This window comes from Aulostomus chinensis, chromosome 22, assembly GCF_037954235.1.
Source record: "Aulostomus chinensis isolate RoL2024-O1b breed Wild chromosome 22, RoL_Achi_v1.0, whole genome shotgun sequence".
In the NCBI taxonomy this organism is placed as follows: Eukaryota; Metazoa; Chordata; class Actinopteri; order Syngnathiformes; family Aulostomidae; genus Aulostomus; species Aulostomus chinensis.
In genome coordinates, this window is record NC_141341.1 from 20942618 (window position 1) to 20959025 (window position 16408).

The 16408-nt window shown below is 47.6% G+C and overlaps 1 protein-coding gene across 2 annotated transcripts in view; it reads right to left on the reverse strand.

Annotated features, from left to right (window-relative positions):
• adcy2b (adenylate cyclase 2b (brain)) overlaps nt 1-16086 on the reverse strand; it is a 56926-nt gene extending 40840 nt beyond the window's left edge. For both annotated transcript variants that reach the window (XM_086192564.1, XM_086192563.1), the window contains exons 1-3: nt 15494-16086; nt 6043-6240; nt 3186-3347 (exon numbers count right to left, since the gene is read on the reverse strand). In XM_086192564.1, the coding sequence (XP_086048690.1) occupies nt 3186-3347; nt 6043-6240; nt 15494-15757 (624 nt within the window). In that variant the 5' untranslated portion in view covers nt 15758-16086. The remainder of the gene's footprint in view (nt 1-3185; nt 3348-6042; nt 6241-15493) is intronic.
• Nucleotides 16087-16408: the final 322 nt, after the last annotated feature.

A 16408-nucleotide genomic window follows, 5' to 3' on the forward strand; every position in this document is an offset into this window, starting at 1 on the left:
TCAAGGTTAAGGTCTATGCATCAGTTGGTTAGGGTCAGCTTTAGGTTCTCCTCATAAATGGAAGACAATGGAATGTCCTCATAAGGATACCTGTGTAAATGTGTGTGTACGTGCCTGACAAATCATTCCCATTCATCACAGTACAAGCAGGACGTTGCATCTTGTATTTGTAGTGTTGCACCACGACTTCACGAGGTTTGTCTGTGTGATGGTAGGAAATGAAGATAATGTTCCATCGACCTGTCAGCTGAGTACATGAAAAGGCAGTTTGCTGGACTGAATGTGCTATAATTCAGGAACACAAGGCAGCTTCAGGGTTTGCCACTTAGACCTTATTAAAGTCTTGCTCCTCATTATTTTCTGTTGCGCATGGAGAAACGTATCATTTTTGTTTTGAGAAACTGACCCCTGCGCTGCACATAGTAAAGCCGCATCCTTTTTGACCAAACCAGTTCTAGCACTGGTTCAGAGCTGGTGCCTAATTTCCCCAGCAGAAGAAGGGTCTCTCAGCTACAAAAAACAAAACAAAACAAAAAAAAACATCGCCAGTTTGGCACCTAATCTCTCCAAAACCACCAGATCATCTTTGTAATTTACAGTATATTTTACAGTATATTTTCCCATTTTCCAGTCATATCACCTCATTCAGTCAGAATCACTGAACAACAACCATCTCAGTAAGTTGAGGGGCCTCACTGCTGACAACCTCCCACAAGAGACACAAGACAGCAATGACAGTGACTCCCAGACGACATGCAGGTTGGTTTCTACGGCGGACGGAAAAAACTCCTGGAGAGAAGTTTCAAAGTTTACTGTGCAAAAAGCTAAAAAGAATGTAAGATGTAAGAATGTGTAATTTGCCTTTGGTCTATAAAGCTATTTTTGAGGGTTATACCTGTGAATGATAATGATGATTATTATAAGTAGTATTATTAATTGAGGGGAGCTCAAATCGACAATAACGTAGGATGTATAAGCCTTTAGCTTCAACCCTATGCCTTCTCCAGTTGATTTGTTCACACTTAATGTAGTTAATATGTTTCGAACATATTGCACCTCCACCTCCATGAACACTGCATATTCCTTACAATTTTTGTTATTTTGGTACTCGAGCTCCCTCAAGTGTTACACTGAGGATCCCTTAAATAATTAGACCATTGAAACAAGTCAGAAACAAGAAAAGAAACAAAAAGAACACCATCAAAACTGTAAATATTTGTGTCCATCTGTCACGTGGTCACATTCACCTGCTTACCTCCAAACATAGCCTCTGTGCTTTTAGCCACACTCCTGGCCAGGAGTGTTGAACTGTTTTCTTTTGGGAGTTGCCCAAGTTGTGAGGAGCCAGGTGGCAGTGGGGAAACTCTCAAGTCCCTGGCTGAGTACCACAATGTTGGAGTTTGTCCATAATGAACACAATGCTGCAGCACTGGGATATTCATGAGTGTACTTGGTCCCAGAATAACCTAGAAGGTTGATGATCGATCTTGTTATCGTGTCATCAGACTTGAGGCCCTACGTCTTGGACACGAGGGAGGGGAGAGGGGCTGAAATGTCAACTGATCATCACCTGATGGTGAGCTGGGCCAGAGGGTGGGGGAGGCCTCTGGATTGACCTGGAAAGCCTGAACAAGTAGTGAAGGTGAACTGGGAACTTCTGGAGGAGGTCACTGTTGGGTTGGCCCTCAAGTCTCACCTCCAGCAGAGTTTTACTGGCATCCCTGTGGAGGAGCATTGAATCAGAGTGGTCAATTTTCAGAGCTTCCATTGCTGAAGCTTGGAGCTGTGACTCAGGGTCTAAGGGGCCTAAAGGGGTGGTACCCCTTGAACCTCCAAGTGGATGCTGGTAGCCAGGGAAGGCCTCCGACTGAATAAGAGGGCTCTTTGAGATATGTTATCCCAGGGAACTCTCCTGAGGCAAAGCAGTGGGTGTGGGAGGAGACGCTATGGAGACAGACTTTCGGGCAGCTCCAAAGCTCCTGGAGACAACCATCCAGGCACCTCAGGAGGGGAAGGCAGGGCACCATCCAAGCTATGTACTGCAGGGACAGGACACTGTTGACCCTACAGATCATCATGAAGCTGTAGCTGCTGGACGAGCCGAGACTCTCCACCTGCTGTGTTGTCCTGAGCACGAACACATGCTTCTTCTTCTTCTCCTCTGCTCACCTCCACAGTCAAACCAGAGCCAGTGCCTCCTCTGGCTGAGTGTAAGATACACCCCCATGCATCTGGTTCGAAAAGATTGTGGTGCACATCAGAATCACACATCAACCACATGCGTGTTTGAGCAGTGCTCAGCCCCACGTCTGCATCCACCGGACCCTGCAGTAACCACTGAGTCTTGTAGGAGCCTGTACTGAGTGTGTACTGAGTGTGTACTGAGAGTGTACTGAGTGTGTACTGAGAGTGTACTGAGAGTATACTGAGAGTGTACTGAGTGTGTACTGAGTGTGTACTGAATGTGTACTGAGAGTGTACTGAGTGTGTACTGAGTGTGTACTGAGAGTGTACTGAGTGTGTACTGAGAGTGTACTGAGAGTGTACTGAGAGTGTACTGAGAGTGCTAAGCTATTAAAGGTGATTCCAACAGAGGTTCAAGCTGAATGATGGATTCACATATTTTACTGTGTCATAATTTCATATGTTGTTGCATTTGAACCATTTTGTAACTTTGTTAATAAAAGTGCTTGATTAAGATATTTATATAATCATGATTGTACATGGCCGTCTTTGATGTCTGAGAACTTCATTTTGGTGTCGCTCAGTTGTCACGAGCAACACAAATGTGCCTGATGACTTGTTTTTAGATGCTGAAATTGGCTCGCGAAGCCTGCTGTGACGTCGTCCACCAAAGTTGATGGTTTTCTTATTTACCTGGATTCTTCTTCTTACTGTACTTGCAATGGCAGATGGTTACCGTCAGCGACTGAGTTGGAGCAACTTTAGTGTTGCTAGGAAACCAGAGGTGTGTGCAGTAATGACACAGCTTGCTTCTAAGGCCACAAGGAAACACGAAAGGGTTTGTGGAAGGTCTGCAATTTGAGCCAGGAGCCGGCGCTAGCTCCAGCCCAGAACCAGCACTAATTCAAACTGGTCCAAAAGAAGTAAACAGCAGAGTCGTCGTTGCTCTAAGAGCAGGAAGTTTGAGCTCCATGTCTGTCAGCAGCAATCATCCGTCTCACCTGCCAGACTAAAGGTTCCATCTCTGTGACAGTGGAGGCCAGGCAGATGCTGAGGGTGACCGTGTGAGAGAAGCAGGTGATGGCGCTGGCGATAATGGCCCCTCTCATGGAGAAAGGCAGCATTGTGTACACAACAAACACGATGAAGAGGAAGAAAGACACCTGGAAACAGAGAGATGTCAGCAGGTTAAGGTGTGCTGGCCTCATCTGAGTACAACTCTCCTGTTGTTTGCAGCATCCTCTGACATTTATAAATGTGGACAAATGTCCACCTGTTTCTGGGGAAATCTTTTGCCAAGAATTTTTTGTCTTCATTTAAGTTCACTGCGACAACCACTAGGTGGCATTGCTAGTTTTCTAGAAATAAAACTGAAGTCGTAAAATGAACTATTTCATCTCACCAACATGTGGCTTGTAAGTCTGCCTCGTTCTAAATGAATGGGATTTCTTTTAAGATTTGACAAATACACCCAGCAAGACATGTTTCTGTAGTGTAGACACACAACAGTTAAAATGACCGCAGCACCGCACAAATATAGATCACATAAATGCCCACAGCAGCAGCGGCGGGTATTGATTCATGTTCTGTATCTTCCCTTTGTGTAAAAGCCTCAACACTGGAGAGTGCTCATCCTGGGACAAATTACTGAGATAAGTGAGCGACTCACAAATATCCACCAACCCTGCAGAAGATGCTTGTTCATGCAGGGGCTGAAGAACAGAAGTGGTCCCACCTTGGAGATGCGTGTTTGTCTCTATCGACTTCCCTTTCCCAGCCACCCCTTCCTGTTGTGACGGTGACCGGCGGGAACAGGTCACAGCTTCAACTGGGGCACCGGGTAAACTTTGACCTTCCTGCCTGTCTGTTTATTTCCTGTGTCTCTCATGTTCAGAGAGTTGGTTATCCTGAGAGTAGCAGCTCAGAAACTAGCAGAAGAATATATCACGAGCAGGGGGGAGCTGTTGATGGCATCGACGTTGTAAACATCATCTGCAGTGACTGGCGACGAAGATGTTATTTCTTCTGTAACCGTTTAGTTTGATCAAGCACAAAGATTCCAGAAGCACTGGATATAAGTGATTGTTTGGCTTCTTACTAAGGACCTGAGCACAGAGAACAGTGAGAGGTGTTCAGTGTAGGCTTTGACTTCCTGTTGCCAAGGGAACCAACGTAGAAAAGGATGCTGACACCGGAGCAGATGTGGTGTTCTGAAGGACACTTTGCCGTAACCTTCCGCTCCTAAACCTGAACTGCCACCTCTGCAAAGCCAAGACCAGATGGCAGGTGAAGTGTGTGGCATCCAGGCTGGTAAATTGAAAACGGCAGTCCAATTTCAGGTGCGTCACCTGCCTCTGTCAGCCAGACAGGCTTCCAGACACACTCCATCTCCACAGCACCCCGGCCTGAATCCTAATACGCCTTCAAACACATCGAGACGGGCGCTGCAGCTGCCATCATCTCTCTCCAGCTTCTCCCTCCTCTACTCTTCCTTTTCTTGCTCTGATCACACAAACCTCAGCTGAGTTTCAGAAAAAAAGTGCTCTCCCACCTCAATACCTGAACGAGCACGCACACACACACACACATACACACACACACACACACACACACACGTATCAACACAGCATCATGTTGGCTGAGGAGTACCAGGTGTAACATCCATGTTCAATCTCCCAGCTGGAGAGAGACATGGCCTTCAGAGAAATTTAATAAACTCCAGACTAACAGGGCGATGTGGCTCGATGGTGGACCAGAGCGAGTGAGGAGGGAGAGGAGGAGTGAGGGGTTAAACCATGAATGACTCTCTCTCTCTCTCTCTCTTGCTTGCCTGCCTGCTTTCTTTGATTGCCCCTACCTCTCTTTTATTATTAGCTCGGCAGAATCCAGTAATCTCCATCCATCCCATCCACCGAGAACAATTCAAGTTTTCTCCTCCTTTTCATCAAATTTCAGCTCTCTCCTTTCTGTCTCTTTATTTCTGTCATTCTTTCTTTCTTTCAATAGTTAGATAGATAAATAGATTGTGATACTCTCACAGGTGGCTGATGATATAAATATCTCAACCACAGAAAAGGGACGGACGAGAGAGAAAGAGAGAGAGGAGGGACTTGGGAGGGGGCTGGTGGGTGTCAGGGAAAGAGGGTATTGAGAGGGGGAGGCAGGTGGAGGAGCTGGAGAGAGAGAAATGGGACTTGATGAATAGGGGGAGACAAGGCACTAGCAGGAGAAAATAGGATTCGGGGGGGCGGGGGGTGGTAATGTGTCTGCTGATCTACTCACATCATCAGGACTCATTAACACTTGTCACATGTGGAATTAATTAGGAACTGCTCTCACACACAGACACACACACACACACACACACACACACACACACATACAAATTTTCCTAATTCTTGTTGTCAATAAAATCTCTTCTGTGGGACAGATGTGAGGTCACAGTGACCTTTGACCACCAAAACAGTTTCGGTTCTTCTTTTGAGTCCAAGTGGATGTTTGAGCCAAATTTGAAGGAAGTTCCTTGAGGCGTTCCTGAGACGTAGGCGGGCCAGCGTGAGTGGAGGTGACAGTCAGGAAGTGCCTGCACACTACAGCTTGAAATCAAGTCATTACAACTTGTCTTCAGGAGCAAGGCCACGCCCACTTCTTGCCACTCAGTCACCTGAGCCTCGCAGCTCGTAGTCCAGCTGTGCGTCATTATTCACATCAGCTGACGCCACTGCTGGGACCAGTTTCAGTGGGTGATCTAGTCTGGTTTCATCTATGTTACTCTTCCTCAGGATCCATCCATCCATCCATCCATCTTTGTGAGTGAGACCCCAGTGAGAGCAATCATAAATTCGCACTCTGACCTACCTGGTCCCAGGGGCTGAGGGTCCCTCCGGAGAACATGAACAGGTAACCCATGGTGACCAGACATGCCCATATAAGGAGAGAGAAGAGACGCAGCATCCTCTTAAAGATGGACTCAATGCAGACAAGAATGAAGATGGACAAGAAGAGGAAGAGAGCAGTGGGAACCGTGATGAGGAACGTCAGGTGGTCTTCTGTGTTCTGGAGAAAGGAAGAAGGAAATATCGTTTGGCATGTTTGGTGGCACAAAACAGTTTTTAACAACATACTTGCGAGGACCCATTGTGTGAAACTGTAAATAACGTTCATTAGGAGAGCAACATGATCAGCTTGACCTAAAACTCAATGCTAGTCCTTAACCCCAGACAGCCACGGTCAAAGAATGTGCTTACTTTCACAGGACTCATCCCATCTTTGTATGCTAATGAGGACATGGAGTCCTCATAGGGATCAAGGTACAATACACAGCAGCACACAGACAGTCTGAGCCCAGGGAATGTGCTACAGCATCACTTCTGCTCTCACACTGTCAAAGTCAGCACTTCGGATCTGGCCACACACACACACACACACACACACACACACACACACACATAGAAGGTGTCACCAACTTAACGGGGACCTTCATGGACGTTCATTCATTCATTCATTCATTTGAGAGGGTGTCTCTTGGTGCTATGGTGGCTCCGGGCTGAGCCTTCATCCTGACCAGTCACCACCCCACCAATCTAGAGGTTGGGGGGCCGAGGGGTCCCCTCACACTTTGTCTCGACATTCATGGGTCTGGAGCACGTAAGCCTGTATAGTACACCAGAAGGACATTCACTTCCTGTTTGCACTTTACTGCTGCCAGTGTTCAAGCAACAACAAGCGACAAGTGAGCTAGCAGGCTGTTGCTATTTCTGTAGCTCTGTCTGCAGTGCTGGATGCAGATACTGCACCTATGTAGGTGTCAAAAACAGACCGGTCCGTGTCTCAGCCCGGGCTACCCAGCAAGCACCCGTGTGGCCTCTCAGGACCACGCTTTGTACATCATGTGGACATTCGAAAGTGAAGGAAATGCTAATATACCAAGCTGCTGTTCCTTTCATTCAGGACCCAATACTACGTGTCTGATCTGGTTCTGGTTCCAGCCACACACCAGGGGGTAGTTGGCGAAGTTGGGACACGAAATGCACGGTGGAATACTGGCGCGTCATCTCCTGTCCAGGGAAGAGGAACTAGCTCATATGGATCTTCATCACAATCAATGGCTGCAAGCTATGGAACCCTTTCCTGCCGGGTGAGTTCTCCTCAGTACGTTCTAGCAGTTTCTGGGCGTTTCCTACAAGAGTATAGAAACTCCTCCCTGCGACGGATTGGCGACCCGTCCAAGGTGAACCCCGCCTCTCGCCCAGAGTCAGCTGGGATAGGCTCCACCCCCGTGACCCTTAATGGATAAGCAGTATCGAAAATGGATGGATGGACAGAAACTCTGTTTTAAATGGACATGACTAAAAGTTGAAAGCGAATTGTCAGCCCTCAGTGGGATGTGACGGTGCTAAAAGTAGGAGACTGCTGTACTTTTCAGTGGCCTCTCGCGTTCTTACCTGCTGAACGCTTTCATTTGCTCATGACCTCTACAGTGTTGATGTTTTCATTTATACACATTTCTGAGAGGGAATCTGCATAGAAGATGTAACAAGACACAGAATAAGAAGATATTTTTCAAAATCATACACTTCACGCACCAAAACTCCCAGACGGTACGTCAAGGTAACAACGCAGCAGCTCCTCAGAGGTGAAGCCCTCAGATCCTGACTGAAACCAACAGCAGGTACAAGTCCTCTCAGGTGGCTTCCAGTGTTCAGGCCTCTGCTCGTTTGCTTCATTAGTCATCAGACAGGAGAAGCAACGTAAAGAAGAGACAGACAGCTGCTCTGAGGCAGGTCCCTATAGACTTGTGCTTAGGAATAGCATGTCAGAACGTCAGGAGAACGTATGCAGTTAACGTTCCACAGCGGTGATTATGTGCCTCGAACCTTAAAAAAAGAGTTGGACTGATCCCTCGCGACAGACTCAGGCGGGACCTTGACGCTGCGGCTCACAATGATGATCGTACGCTCGTTAAACATGCACACGTGCGTTCAAGGACTCAATGGATTATCCTCTCCATCATTTTCCCCTCTTCAGGAGCAAAATCACCGTTATAACTTGTAGAAAAAGAGAGCTTTGCAGACTTGACCTGAGCCGACACCCGAATAAAAATGTCCTGTTATTCTAGTCCAGTGGCATCGGTAATGCGTCCAGCAGCTGTCACTACATTAAGCCACTCTGTGATGAGATGTCATTAATTTGAGTGTGGAATCGATGTGAGCACTGTAATGTGTGTTCCTCTTAAAGGAACCCTTGGTATCCGTCTCCTTGTGTTCCTTTAACATTTGTTTCACACGCATTTACACACACACACACACACACACACACACAAACAAAGAAAGTCATCAACTCAACTCTCGATATGTGGTTGATCTGACAGTTTATTAACCGTGTGCAGGTTGAGAGGAGCAGAAACCGCAGCAGCATTTCAGTGTATCAGTGTGGCTGCACAGTGCAGCAGAGGTGGTATGAGTCAGGGTCTGGCAAAGGGATCCCACGGGATCAGGCTGCTGACGCCACAGCAGCTATACAGTCCGCTCTGAATGCAGATGGAATACCTGAGAGGACGTGAGCCAGCCTAAAACCTGGCACCAACACCCAAGTGATACCTGAGTGGACTGCAGCCATGAAACAAACAAGAAACAGGACGAGTGTGTGCTCACCCGCGTGTCGTCTCTCAGGGAAGAGACTCCTCTTCACCCCTTTAGAGGTTTATCTCATTTGTGGTGCAAAAAAAAAAAAAATCACTTTGCACATTTCTGATTGTAGGCAATTTAAGCCTGTAAACGCTGTGTGAAACCATTCAAAGCCATTCGCCTCAGCCTGCCATGGGGTGTGTGTGTGTGTGTGTGTGTGTGTGTGTGTGTGTGTGTGTGTGTGTGTGTGTGCCCCTCAGTCATAATGTTCTGCATTGTCATCCAGAACAATTATTTCCATTTTAAACCCAGTCTGGCTCATCCAGCTATTATACCAGGAGGAAAGAGCGGCAGGGACACCTCGCTGCAGCGGTGCTAATATATTCAACAGCAAAATCACATGAATGCATCACATACACCGAGGCAGTGGCGGTGAAGAGAGCAGATGACGAGGAAGACTGGAAAACAATCGCTGTTTGGTGAAAATTGCTAACTTTTCTCAAGGTCTCACTTTGCAGCTGAGGAAGGTTTACACGCTCTGAGGCATCAGAGTCTGTAGAACACTCGACCCACACGGGTGATACAACCGCCACCAGCCATGACGCACTGTCTGCAGCTAGCAGACACATTAATGCTTCGCAAGGCATTTTCAAGTCAATTCTTAAGACTGATATTTGGACAAATTGTGTATTTGTCATTCAAGCACTGCAGTTGAGTGTGAAGGTGAGTTGGGATGTCAAGTAGGAATGTGGAGGCTGGAGTCAGCGGTGTTCATCATGTTATTTAGCCAACAGATGAACAGCTTCAGAGATTTGTGACATCAGAAATGTGGACTTTGTTGCAGAAGAAAAAAAAAGATCACATATTTCTGGCGATTTAGTTTCAACAAAGTCAAGTTAGAATCTCTTCAAAGGAACACAGCAAGCCTTTGGTATCGTCTCCAGAGCCAGAGAGAAGATAGAGACCCTCCTCTCTTCTGTGCTGCGTCAGGTGGCTGAGACTCACAGTGGCCTGATGACTGCTAGTTAGCTTAGCTTAACGAGTAGTGGACAGGAAGTCATGCTCCTCATCCCCTCTTACATGTCGGCCATGATCAGCAGAAGCAGTCTCTCTTCTAGTCGTCACAATGAGGCCACAATTGGGTGTTTGAGGTGCTGCATCAAATCACTGCACCCGTCAGGAAAGTAGTTCCGGCTACTTGTTCAATTCTAAAAATACGATGCATCCTGTCCTAATTTTGAAGTGTTATTTTGTAACAACCATGCGCTGCTGTAGTTCTACGAATGCAGAGAAGACTGTCTGGAGACGAGTGGATTTGATGACTTTTGACTGAGGCGTGCTAACGCCTCTTTGAGCTAAGCTAACTAGCCATGGAATTATAATAATATAACTTTTAAGGCACTGAATTGAAGACATTACATGACCTTTAAAGGACCTGTAGACACCCTGCAGCGGAAACATGGTGCTAGTTTATCTTAAGTCCTCATAATCTTAACAGAGAACTATTACAGAAATAGTTGTTGACACACAAAAAGATTTTTTAATTTCCATCCTTTTCTTTAAACCTACACACAGTTGTGGAACACAGCTCTTGCTTTGTATGACACAATTAATTCCTGATTTCCCGACTCATCACACGACCACAGGGGGAAGCTTTGATCAGCGCTCGCTGAAGAAACGATCATTTCACCACTTGTCAAAAATGTGCCAGAGGGCACAGGAATGGAACGGCCCTGACAAGTAGATCGAACCATCAGTGCATTCACACACATGCACACACCAGGATGTGAATATGGTGCATGGTAAAGGTGGGTATGAAGCTACTGATGTCGGGGTAAATGAGGATGTAGAGCAGGGATGTGAGGGGATTTATGAGCAGCAGCAGCTATTTGCTGTCTAGTCAGGGCTGGACTAACAGGCCGTGTGGATTTAAACAACACGAGTGAAAAGCAGCACAGCAGACGGCTGCACGGTTGAACTGGCCGACGGACTTCTTGCTCTGGCTTCTGCTGCAGTCTCAGAGTCGCCTGCGTGCTTTGAAAAAGTCTGACAGTTAAGTTTGGAAGACAATTCCAGGACGTTTTCCTGCGGTGACACATTCATCTGTTAGCAGACTTGGTGAAAAAGGTCTCGATGTAACAATTCCTAGAGCTGGGAAACGGGGCCTGAGGTAACATGTTTCCCTCTTGGTTAAAAATACGCCATTCGTAGTTTACATTTGTCTTTTTTTCCCCACGACAGCTGCTAACGTTCCTGGCTTGCGTGAGGGGAATCATCGTGAAGGCTTTAGTTTAGTCTAGTTGTAGTTAGCGCCCTCTGGTGGAACCAAGGCTGTTAGCAGTTCAGACTCACGCAGTGGCTGCAGGGACGACTTCTTTGTCGCGGGCCAACGTGAACGTTATCATCCCATGGGTTCCCTCCCCAGGAGCCAATGGGATTTTTACAGTGAGTTTTGGATCATTGCTGGAAATCCAATCTGTGATGCAGTCGCCCTCACGCTGCTGCGTTTGTCACAGCATCAACATCATGGATGTGAAACAATTATCAACAAAGTCTTTAACTCAACAATTGTGTTGCAAACGACACCAAACCCCGATTTGTTGTTGATAAAGAACCATTGGTGATGTAATCGATGATCAGAGTCAGGAAGACAACGGGAGCCATTTTGTCCTAATTATTGATTTGTGTTATCGATCTTTATTAAACTGTCAAATGGTGTTTGATGGTCATTAGCTCAACATGCTGCTGCCATGTACAGAACACACACACACACACACACACACACACAAATACAACTTCAAGGCAACATTGGAGAATGATAAGAATTCTTTTTTTCTGAAAAAATGCAGATAAGCCCAAGAGGGAAATGAGAGACTTCCTCAGTCAAACACACCCAAACAACACACGCAAACATGCACAAACATGCAGGCACATGCATTCAAACACACACACACACACTCTGGGTGGAGGAGTCTTAGATACGCCCTATTCACTTGCTCAGCTCTGATCTGTGCTAAGAGATAAAAGGGTGCAGTCATTTTGGGAGCATTAGTGCTGCTCTGGTTGAGTTTCTGCCGACTCTCTGATAAAGCCAGAACACTTAGAACAACATCCTCCCCCCGGCTCCACGTTAGCCTCTATTTATTCCTGCTATTCTTCTCCATCCAGCAGTAATAAATACACGCCTCCCTCAGCACACACACCTGTCAGTCAATTCATAGGAACAGTTTAGAAAAAAAATGTCTCATTTCAAGAGACATGACAGGAAATTATTAGGGGAGTAATTTAACCTGCGAGAAGAGTGCAGCCGCAGGGGGAGAAGAGAACCTGAGGATGAAATCGACCAGTCGGGGCATTGAAATCTATTGATCCGTCTTAAATAGAAGTAGGGAGATTGATTCAGGCGGAGGCACTCCCAGGAACGACCCCATTAAGGAGTTCAATTGAATGTAACAGGACGTTAGTGACAGCCTCCAGGTGCTACTCTGAGTCTCCAGGTCGACCTGAACGCGCAGCCACAGCAAAACAATCGGTTCGAGACAACAGAAAGCACGAGTGGGCCTGCCTTTGTGTGCAATCTCATAAAAACACTAAAGCTGCACTTCAGAAACAAAAGCTCGTGTTTGTGGTGGAGTGTTTGTTGGCCAAAACAACACTTTTCACTTGACAAAAGCACCAACACCCACACAGCCGTGATCTCAACTCTCATCCCGCTCTTGATCCACACTGCTGCGATTTAAAGCGCCGCTTCACAGCCTCTTATGTTGTCACACATAATCATGTAACATGGACATCAGCCGCCCTGTCTTTTTCAGTCCCGCGCTAAAAAAACCCAAACTCTTCTTTTAATCTGTCACTCTGCTGCGATCCAAACAAAAAGGCCTCTGTGCGCTGCTCCGCGATGGCATGTACACTGAGGCTTGCAGCACACAGAGGCAGACTCTTTTTATGGGGCTGTTTTAAAAGTGAGCAACACGCTGCTGCTGCTGTCTGACAGGCCCTCAGCCGTCGAGTGAAATTAAAAATGTTGCTCCTGCGGCTCCAAACAAACAATTCCATCTAAAAATATCTCTGCATCCATTCGATCAATCCTCAACATGGAGTGGCACTGAGGGGCGTCCAGGTGGAGCAGCGGCCGATTGCGGCACCTGCCAGACACAGTTAACTGTGTCTGCCTGTGAGAGGACAGGCGAGCAAACGCATCCGGTCACAGTGCCCCCCCCCGCCCCCCCCCCCGGAGAAACGCCTATCCGTCAGGTGAAAAGATGCAGCCGACTGCTACACGTGCAGCAAAGGATGCGAGCCGTAGTTGCCCAGGCCCCCAAGAGAGTCAAAGGGGGTGCACACAAATGCAAAACATAAACATGAAAAAGGCGAAAACTTCAAGTGGCACCGCCCAAAGAAGGAGACGAGGTTAGGCTTGTTTCTGTAAAGACGTTGCTGGGTCGTAATCCTGGCTTGTGAATAAACGATGTGGTTGATAACTCAGGTCAAAGGCTTGTAAGGGGTTCCACTACGGGGAGGGTGTACATGAGCCAACAGCTGGTTGAGGTTTTCAGTGTCTCCTTGAGATGCCAGTGCTCAACTGGGTTTGGCAGCGAGGGTTCTTTGGGTCCAGCTCGAAAGTTTCTGATTGGCTGCTGCTCATTCAGCACCAACGACCCACTGACCACCAGCTGAGGTGGCTGAGGCATCCAGTTAGGAGGAGGTGACGGACCAAGGACCAGTCGATGATTAGATCTTCATCACATGAAGCACTACAAAGACCATGCTAAAGACCTCCCCCCCCTTGATAGATCCCCCTGGCAGGTCAGTAGAACCAGAATGAGGGCAAATACATCCCACCAAGCAAAAGATGAGAACCATAGAATGGGGGGGGGGGGGGGCATTTCCCATCATGCTCTCCCTAGTTGTACAGTTCTAATTCACTGGAAGCTGTCCTGGTCTTTCCTCCACCCCTCTATTGCTCTGGGAGCACCATGGACATGCTTCCCCTGACCCACGGGGGGACCATCGCTTCATTCTCCTCCACAAACATGTGAATCTGCACCGACGTCCAGAGACGGGGGAGCTGATCCACATCCCCCATGTTGGTAGGCAACACTGACTTCCACTCAGGAACCCTCCTGACTTCCACCAAAGTCATTTTTTTCCTCCTTTTTGGTTTGGCAAGTTTTGATCACTGGACAAAGTATAAAATGGTTGGTCCTTGAGGAGGAAGTGGCTGCCAAACCAGGGATTTAGATTAATTCCTTTTTCATGGTTTTGAAGATGATTAGACTGTGTTGCATTGTGGGATTGTTTCCTGAACTCCTTGCACAACCAGACAGAGGCTGATGAATGGAGGCAGCGCTCAAGAAAGACAGGACGGGGGGGGGGGGGGGGGGATTACTCCAGAGTGCTCCCCTTGGAATGAGCACCAGCCAAACCCAGTACAAAGAAGATTGCTGGTTTGCCTACCTACTACTGGTTTGACTGGGACACACTGGCCTGCCCCTGACACTGTCTGTGAAAACGTAAACCAGCATGTTCAAAGATCACCTTCCATCATGGACGCACAGTGTGACAGTAAACAACAAATATATAGAAGTCATTAAATATTAAAGGAATAAAAATGTGTCATAACTTATCAACCTCAGCCAAATTTGATTGATTAAAATCATCACAAGGTATTTAGAACAAGCTTTTAAATGGTGACTACATAACTTCCAATTGCTGCCAGACCCAAGCTCAGTGTCTCTGTCTCGTCGATGAGGCTGAACGGTGATTCATTTTGTCTGAGGGAGCACAGAAGATGCAGCACTTCATGAAGGAAAAAGGTGCGTATTTTAGAGAATCTTCACGTGTTTGAGGATCCTCTGTTGTAGTGGAGAGCAACACCGAGACCAACATGGAGGATGCATGAAACATTCAGTTCAAACAGAAGTCCGACTGACAGAAAACTTCATCCCAACCCTCAGAGAAGGAGTGACTCAGCTGATCCTGAGCCGGGAGGAGAACCTGCTGACTTACGCCTCAACGACCGGAACTGCCAACACATCAGTTTGATCAACGAGATACGGGCAACTTTTTTTGTGATCCGAAAAATGTGGTCAGAAAATCCTGATCCCACGTCACTCTGGATCCCTCCTGAGACTCGGAGAATCAGAATCTCATGGATTTCTATTGTGTGACGTTCTGACGCAGCCAACACGTGCGCGATGTCACAAGAAATGTTTGCTTTTCTCCTGAAAACATTGAGTCTTGTTCTAAAAATGAACTACAGTACAGTTGTGGAGTGAAGTGGAAGAGGAAGGAGTGACATTTAAGTTGTGTGATGTGTTGATGAGCGTTTTCATTCTCGACATTTTTGAAGGCGCCGTTTTCATGGTTGAGGTGGTTTCACCCCTCATGTTGCGGTGGTGCGGTGGCACCACAGTGTTTGAGATCCCGACAGGGGGGCACGTTCCTACCTGCAAAACTCTGAACATGAACAGGGAATGACGTGCGACACGGACCGAGGACCTTTCTTTATTCCTTTAAAGCGAATAAGATAAAGATGATCAGAGGGAAACAAAGCCTGTGAAAGAGGTGTGTGTGCTCAGCCATAACAGCACTTCCTGTTTACTGGCACGTCTTCTCTCACCCACACATTTAAAAATACCTGATTAAACACTTTAATGGAACACCTCAGTGGAACTCACCAGTCCTGCAGCGAAGAACACCATCAGCAACGCCAGGCAGGTTCCCATGACGATCAGCAGCAGGAACACGATCAGCGGATGCTGCTGGCTCATTCTGTAGTAGGACTCGTAGAGCCAGTCCTGGGGCTTCTCGCCCTCCACGCACACCTCCCCCTGGAACCCGGGGCAGCCATCGCCCAGGCTGTCTGGCCCCTCTGCACCCTCACCTCCATCGCTCTTCTCCAGCAGGTAGCGTCCGTGGGTCCACAGAGCCTCCTGCCACATGAGGAGCTGCCGCTGGGAGGACGGTTCTGCTCACTGCTAACCCAAACACACAGGAGGGAGGGATGCTGTGGCTCCTGCGCCTGATCTTCCACCGCCTCTTCTTTTAGAAAAGTTTGCTCTGCTGTGACAGATGGATGGACAGCTGAGTTAATGAGAGCCAACTTGTCAGCACTCGCTCCTTTGGTTTCCCTCGCATCCTCCTCCTCCTCCTCCTCCTCCTCCCCGCGATGTGGCAATCAGGAGCGTGCGTGTGGGGATCTTCCTCTTCCACCCGCCCCTCAGCCAGAAGGTGGTCGGACAACGGCGCCAGTGGTCTGCCTGCTTACTGCTCAGCGCTGTGGCTGAAACCAGGCTTCAACATGTTACTCTGCTGAGGTGCAGATGAGGACTGAGCAAGCCAGAGAGAGAAGAGCTGAGGGAAAGAGAGAATCAGTGGAGCTGGGAGAGAGGGAGGGAGGGTAAGGGAGTGAGGGGAGAGAGGGTGTGTACCAGCGGGGTGGGGGGAGCCAATGGTATGTGTGTGTGTGTGCTGTCGGAGAGTGGAAATGTGAGAATGGGATGTGTGAATGTGTGACACTAGGTAATGTCATGAGGACTCGCAGACTGTGTGATTGTATGTCTGTGTGTGTGTGTGTGTTTGTGTGTGTGTGT